Source organism: Gymnoscopelus braueri, assembly GCF_963280865.1.
Source record: "Gymnoscopelus braueri genome assembly, chromosome: 11".
In the NCBI taxonomy this organism is placed as follows: Eukaryota; Metazoa; Chordata; class Actinopteri; order Myctophiformes; family Myctophidae; genus Gymnoscopelus; species Gymnoscopelus braueri.
Genome location: NC_137613.1, coordinates 32,818,536 through 32,825,500, shown reverse-complemented (window position 1 = coordinate 32,825,500; position 6,965 = coordinate 32,818,536). Strand labels below are relative to the sequence as shown.

The 6,965-nt window shown below is 42.1% G+C and overlaps 1 protein-coding gene across 1 annotated transcript in view; it reads right to left on the bottom strand.

Moving 5' to 3' along the window:
• gja4 (gap junction protein alpha 4) overlaps positions 1 to 5,534 on the bottom strand; it is a 6,946-nt gene extending 1,412 nt beyond the window's left edge. Inside the window, exons 1-2 of the mRNA XM_080442048.1 lie at positions 5,473 to 5,534; positions 1 to 2,354 (exon numbers count right to left, since the gene is read on the bottom strand). The exon at positions 1 to 2,354 is cut by the window's left edge and continues 1,412 nt beyond it. Coding sequence (XP_080298174.1) covers positions 1,164 to 2,345 — 1,182 coding nt within the window. The 5' untranslated portion in view covers positions 2,346 to 2,354; positions 5,473 to 5,534 and the 3' untranslated portion in view covers positions 1 to 1,163. The remainder of the gene's footprint in view (positions 2,355 to 5,472) is intronic.
• Between the last annotated feature and the right edge of the window lie 1,431 nt (positions 5,535 to 6,965).

Below are 6,965 nucleotides of genomic sequence, written 5' to 3'. Positions count from 1 at the left end.
ATATCTATAAGCTCACAGCTTGTAGATTGGCTATTTTAGCTACTTTTTTTGCGACACAGTTGTACAACAAAGAAGGGATTAATTTACAAAAAAAACAACAACGTTACAAGTTGAGGGATATACAAGGTTTCTTCCCAACAGCAATGATATTCAACCTTTGATCAGTCCTTTACATTCATTGTTTGGGCCCCCCTCTCATCCCTGTTTCCATGACCCATAACCGTAACTGTGAGTTTGTGTGTGTAAGAGTGTGAGTGTAACAGTGTGTTTTCACGCAGTTGAGTCAATGTCAATGTATGGGAAAAGACAAGCCCTTCCATGACTGCATGTATAGGTTTTTATCCTTTCTACATTCAGAACTTAGCTTGTGTAAACTTTGTAATAATTCTTTGCCCATCTTGCGTGTCATTTAAAATGCCCAATTTGCAAACATACTGTAGTCGATAAAAAATAAAGCATCGTGAATCAGTGTGTGTGTGTGTGTGTGTGTGTGTGTGTGTGTGTGTGTGTGTGTGTGTGTGTGTGTGTGTGTGTGTGTGTGTGTGTGTGTGTGTGTGTGCACGTGTGTGTGTGTGTGTGTGTGTGTGTGTGTGTGTGTGTGTGTGTGTGTGTGCAAATGCGCACTCATACACATGCCACGACCAACACCATTCCCTTGGGGAACTGAATGGGTCCCAGAATCCAGTACATTCCACAGTCCAGAGCAGAGCGAGGGGGAGAGAGAGAGAGAGAGAGAGCTCCAAGGGTCTACAGTATAATCCTCAGGGGAACATGCTTAAAGAGACTATTTTAGCCTCTTGGTCCTTGCCGGACATAGCCCCCCCGCCCGTCCAATCAGTGTTTTTCCACTGTCACATTTTGCTCTAAAAACCATTCCATGAATTGTATTGCCATATTATCCTTTCTCATAGTCCGCCCCCCCCCCCCCTCAAATCCAACCTAAAATGTTTGGATTTGAATACTGTACATCCATTTGTCTGTTAAAGCACCATTTCAACGTCCCTCCCTCTGAGGCATTCTCTTCACAGTGCAATAGCTGTTTGTCTTCATTTGAGCTCTCATCACGCACTCGTCAAGTGTCTTACGCTTGACAATGTTTTAAAACGGCAGACTGCGCAGCTAGACAAAGCTCCCTTTAGTCGTCATAATCCTATCCGTTCCTGTCATACATAATGCTTCTGCTTTGAGTGTCCTTTATGGGCGCCCTTACTATGTTTCCCGTTGGTTGGACCATGTTTCCCATTGGTTTGGTGTGCATGTTTCTTATGGTGGTTTCTCGGGGAATGTCCAGACCCCATACCCCCCATGCAGGACAGGTAACTGGGCAGCAGGTCATTCACCGCCTCCCCAGAACCCCATGTCCTCTCAGCCTCCAAATCCACATAGCTGTCACAGTGCTTGGGGTAGCCTGTGCCTTCCACCTCCGTGGGTAAGTGGAGGTGGCTCCTCTCTTGGAAAGATGGCACCTCCTCCTCCTCCACCTGCAGTCCAGGAGCCTCCAGCTGGCCAGACACCCATTTGACCCGAGGTCGGACAGCCTGACCCGGGGCGCGGTAGCGCTTCTCCAACCGGTGGGAGATGGCAAGCTGGAGAAGGTGCAGGAGCTCAATGAGGTTGAGGAGCAGGGAGATGGCTGCGATGACCTGCGTGTAAATGGTGAAGATGGTCTTCTCTGTGGGTCGAGAGACAAAGCAGTCCACCGTGTGGGGGCAGGGGTCCCCTACGCACTCGAACCTGGCCTTGATGACGAAGCCATCATAGAGGACCCACAGCCCCACGATGAAGCCGGACTCCAGGAGGACTTTGACGAGGATGCTGAGCGCGTACGCGCACAGCAGTCTGCCCTTCAGTTTAGGAGCCGCGGAAATATCCTTCACAGCCGTCCCACCTTTGACCCCGTCCTTCTTATCCACTTCCTCTCTCGTGTTCGCTGTCTTCACCTCAGTGTCTTTTGGGAACTCCCTCCTCGTGCCTCCATCCCCTTCAGGCACCCTGCCCTCATCCTTGCCCCCTTCTTCCTCTTCCCTCTTGTCCTGTGCTGCAATTACGGCCACGTATCCGAAGTAGAAGATGGTGGGAGTGGAGACAAAGATGACCTGAAGGACGAAGTAGCGGAAGTGTGAGATGGGGAAGGCCCGGTCATAGCAGACCGCCGTGCAGCCGGGCTGGCGCGTGTTGCACACAAAGTCAGCTTGTTCGTCGTCCCAGGCGGACTCGGCAGCGGTGCCCAGCACCAGCATGCGGAACAGGAAGAGAACGGTGAGCCAGACTCGGCCCACACCCGTCGAGTACTCCTGGCCCTCCTCCAGCAGATGCTCCAGGAAGGACCAGTCAGCCCTGGACATCCTCTGGTCCTGAGAGAGAGAGAGCAGAGGATGGAAAAAGAAGGATGGGGAGAGAGAACAATGGAGAATTTAGGCTAAGTTGCACTTTCTGGATCAATCAGTATTTGATGAGGCAATAGGAGTCGAGACAATATTCTAGGTGGTGATGGTTATGCTTTAATGTACATGATATCATGGGGAGAAGTACGATAACACTCGAACGGACGGTGGTACGGTAGTTCTGCCAAAGAGCACAGGTCTCAAACCATAGTTATACTGTAGCTGCTACAACCATGCTGAACCATAACAAGATAGGCTGTAACCAAAACAGTAGCTATCAGGCCTAGTAGAGACATCTAGGCTCTTACAAGCTACCAAATATCATAATGTATTACATAAGTACTATAAGTGATGGTAAAATATAAAGGTTAGATATAAGCAACCATAATAACAATATAGTATAATGAATAATTATTCTGCACACTGTATACACACACATACCCTGTGCATTTACACAAATGTGCGCTCCAAGAAATGGCCATTTAAAGACTGCAAAGTGTAAACTGTACAATGTTCATTATAAGTAACTAATCAGTTACAGAAAACAGGCTTGAAAATTGCACATAAACCGTCCAATTAGCGTAAATGTTTTCCTCTATAAGACTTTTTTATTGACACATAATTAACACTTGACGTATACACAATGGATGACATAAGTTTCCAAGAACCTTTATGGTATAATGGTCTCCTTTTTTAATTTGAGAACATGTGTAGCTGGCTTGAGTGATTAGCAGCCAGCCCTTATTATTTCTTCCATGAGCTCATGCTGAGACCCTACACATTATCAGGGTGGGTTCCAGGCACCGCATCCCAAGATCTTAATAACAAGAATTGCGAGCGCTATGCCACTAATGGGAGACATGAAAAAGGGTATTTAATTTCATTTATTTTTTATTATCACAGAGACGGCACACAATTAAAAGTAATTGCACCAGAGTTAGCTATAGCAGGCCATTTGCATCTGTTGTCCCTGGGTAGGTAGACAACAGCTAAACAACCACAAAACCGGCTCAAAGACTACAAAAAGAACAACACAATATATTACAGTCCATCAGTGTGAGATAAAACGATCAATATGACAAAAAAAAGAAGAAGAAAAAACGGGGGGAAAAGCAAGGCAATCATAAAATAAACGTTTGTTTTTGTAAAAAAAAAGAAAAAAAAAGTTAAAGCTTTATATTGTGATAGTAATCATTGCTGGAGTTTTTCCCGGTCTCTCTTGCTCTTCAATAAACATAAAATATTTTTTCAGGTGGATTGCCAATGTTATTCAATCAAGAGAGAGTAGCCTACCCATTTTATCAGCTTTAGTTTTGTAGTGTTCAAGTTCCAATTGTGTCTGCTATTTCTGTGTGTGTCATCACTTCCAATTTCACTTGTTTATTCTGTATCCTATATGAGTTGTCTCTCCTGATTGGATCAAATTGTTATCCCGAACTGAAAATGCATTCTCTGTTTACTAAAGAGCTGGAGAGATGGGTAGACCCCTGTTACTGAACAAACACTCTATAGCAATGATTGCTATCTGAGTATAGAGCTATTTAACACCTATTTTAACACAAGAAAATCACTTTCTGCACCTTTAATAAAGAACTGTGAATCTGTGATTAAAAACAGAGAATTTCATGTGTTAATTTTCAAATGTATTCACATTCTTCCTTATTTATTCATGTATTTTCTTATCCGATTTGATTATTGATTCAAGGAGAGTAGAAAATGTAATGATTTTCCAAAAGTGTTAGTACTGTTATGTCATTGATATTGGGACTATTCCTCAGAAGTTCCTGCATGATCACTGATGATGCATAACAGGGTCCCTTATCAGGAAGCAAATACGCGTTGTACTGTCACACACACACACACACACACACACACACACACACACACACACACACACACACACACACACACACACACACACACACACACACACACACACACAGCACAGCACAGTATATGCGTGCGTGCGGGCACACACACGTGTGTGTGTGTGTGTGTGTGTGTGTGTGTGTGTGTGTGGGGGTGTGTGTGTGTGTGTGTCACCCACGTCACACACACGTCACACACACACACACACACACACACACACACACACACACACACACACACACACACACACACACACACACACACACACACACACACACACACACACACACACACACACACACGTGCATAAACATCCTGTGTGTGGGGGGGTTCTGTATGTTTGAACTATTATGTTTGTCTGTTATTTCATCCCCTCTGAGAAGCATACATCGGATACATCCCCTCAGATAGTTTAACATTGAACACTACAATGGCCTTGAACACAAGACAACAATGCACCTTGAACTAATCATTCACCTTTAGAACAGCTGAGAGTTGACAATAATACTGTCATGAACAGGTGGTTCACCAAATGGTTCACCAAACTTTGGCAATTAGGGACAGTGGTGGAAAAAAGTACTCATATTGTAATACTTATATACTTAAGTATCACTACTACAATGTAGAAATAAAAGTCCGGAATATAATTATATTGACTATAATACTGTCATGAACAGGTGGTTCACCAAATGGTTCACCAAACTTTGGCAATTAGGGACAGTGGTGGAAAAAAGTACTCATATTGTATACTTATATACTTAAGTATCAATACTAAAATGTAGAAATAAAAGTCCGGAATTCAAAATTGACTTGGGTAAAAGTACAAAGGTATTGATATCAGCATTTACTTAAAGTACCAAAAGTAGAAAGTAGCTGCTCACTATGCAGATTGTCCCATTTCACAACTTTTCAAATGTATAAAATGTATTAAAAATATTTTTGAAAATAGCAGATTGTGAGCTTGTAGATCTGCTATTTTCAGATGGCCGAAATGTAAATAGGTCTGAAGTAACTAGTAACTTAAAGTTTTCAAATAATTGTAGTGGAGTAAAAGTATATTTTTATATTTTTATATTTTCCTCTGAGATGTAGTGTACTCCAGTATAGTGAAAATACCTCAAACTTTTACTTGAGTACAGCACTTGAGTAAACCACTTTACACCACTGCACAGAATAATTAATTATGAATATTATTATTTTATGAATTAGGTGGACGTACCTGTCTGTCCTAAAGTCGGGGTTGTCTCCTTGTTGAATGTGTCTCAGTGCTCTAGAGCTCAGTGGTGGTCTTCTGATTGTATCCAACTGTTGTGTCCAACTGTTTGCCAGTGTTGCCAGGTTTAGCGAGAGAAACAAGCAACTAGGTCTATGAAAACAAGTCCAAAATAAGCGAGCCCTTCGCCCTCTTTAAACATGATACATTGGCTATTTGAAAATAGCAGAATAGCAGAAACTGTAGATCCTCTATTTTCAAGAAAATCTTGAAGAAAGTTTTGAATAAATTGGAATATGTTTTGAAACATTTTTAACAACACAAATCTTGTATGGGGTCCCTGGCACAACATATTTCCAGATGGGGTTCTGCAGACAAATAGCCTACATACATTTTGGGGATCCATGACAAAAATTTGAGAAACACTGGTTAAACAACATTAAGAAACAAGGCCCAAATACCAATATTTACCTTTTTACTGTCTATGATATTTGCAAGTAACCATACCAGAAAAACAAGCCCCAAAGTCGCTTATAATAAGCGGACATGGCAACGCTGTTGTTTGCCTTTGAAGCAGCGCCGTAAACGGAAAAATTGGGGAGAACTTTCCCATGGCTTTATTGGCCCTCCCTCAGGAAACGGGGACGGGTGATCTGAAAATAGTCAGACTCATTCACCTCCCCACTTTCGTTATTAAGCTTCAGTGGTGGAAGGAAAGACGCACTTGTCCAAAGTAATTTCCCGGAAAATAGTTCATGCATTGCAGTTAATAATCAATTGTGTTCAACTTCAGGCGAAAGAACACTGGAAATCAATAGACAAAGTCTTTGTGATAGCCGACACAAACCAGTTTCTGTCCCATTTCTTTCCACTTTTCAATGTAGTGCTGCTATCTGTGGTTTATATTAGAATCAAAAAGCTAAATATAGTGTATTTAGCTTTTAGATTTTCTGTGCGGCACTTTGGAAACCTTGAATTGTAAAATGTGCTATTGCTATATTAATAAAGTGGATTGGATTTAGTGCCTATTTCTCACAAATGTAACCTTGCCTAATTGACACAATTAAGGCTATCTTTTTCTATGCCTTTCATAGACTGTGATGCCTTTATCTAAATCCCTAAAGCACACAGTCTCATGTAATTTCCTATTATACCACACAATGGCGCCAAACACCTTATTTTGGGGCAGTGCATGATGAGGACAAGAAAGGAGTCAATCAGTCTTAATTATTAAACACAAAGCGACATGCTGATGTGTTACCGCTGTAAAAGTGGCCAGTTTGAAAACGGTCTTCGATGAGAGGAAAAAGGATTACTACACTTAACTATAAGATAGGGTTAGATGTAGAAAAGTGTACAATAGCCTATATATATTATACATCTCATGTAGCCTAAATCTCATCTATCTACATCTCATTAAGCAATGGGTTTGGTTAGGGTCAGTTTTATGCAAGGCCAGCAAGATTCTGAAACAGTCAGGACTAGTTGTTGGGTCTATA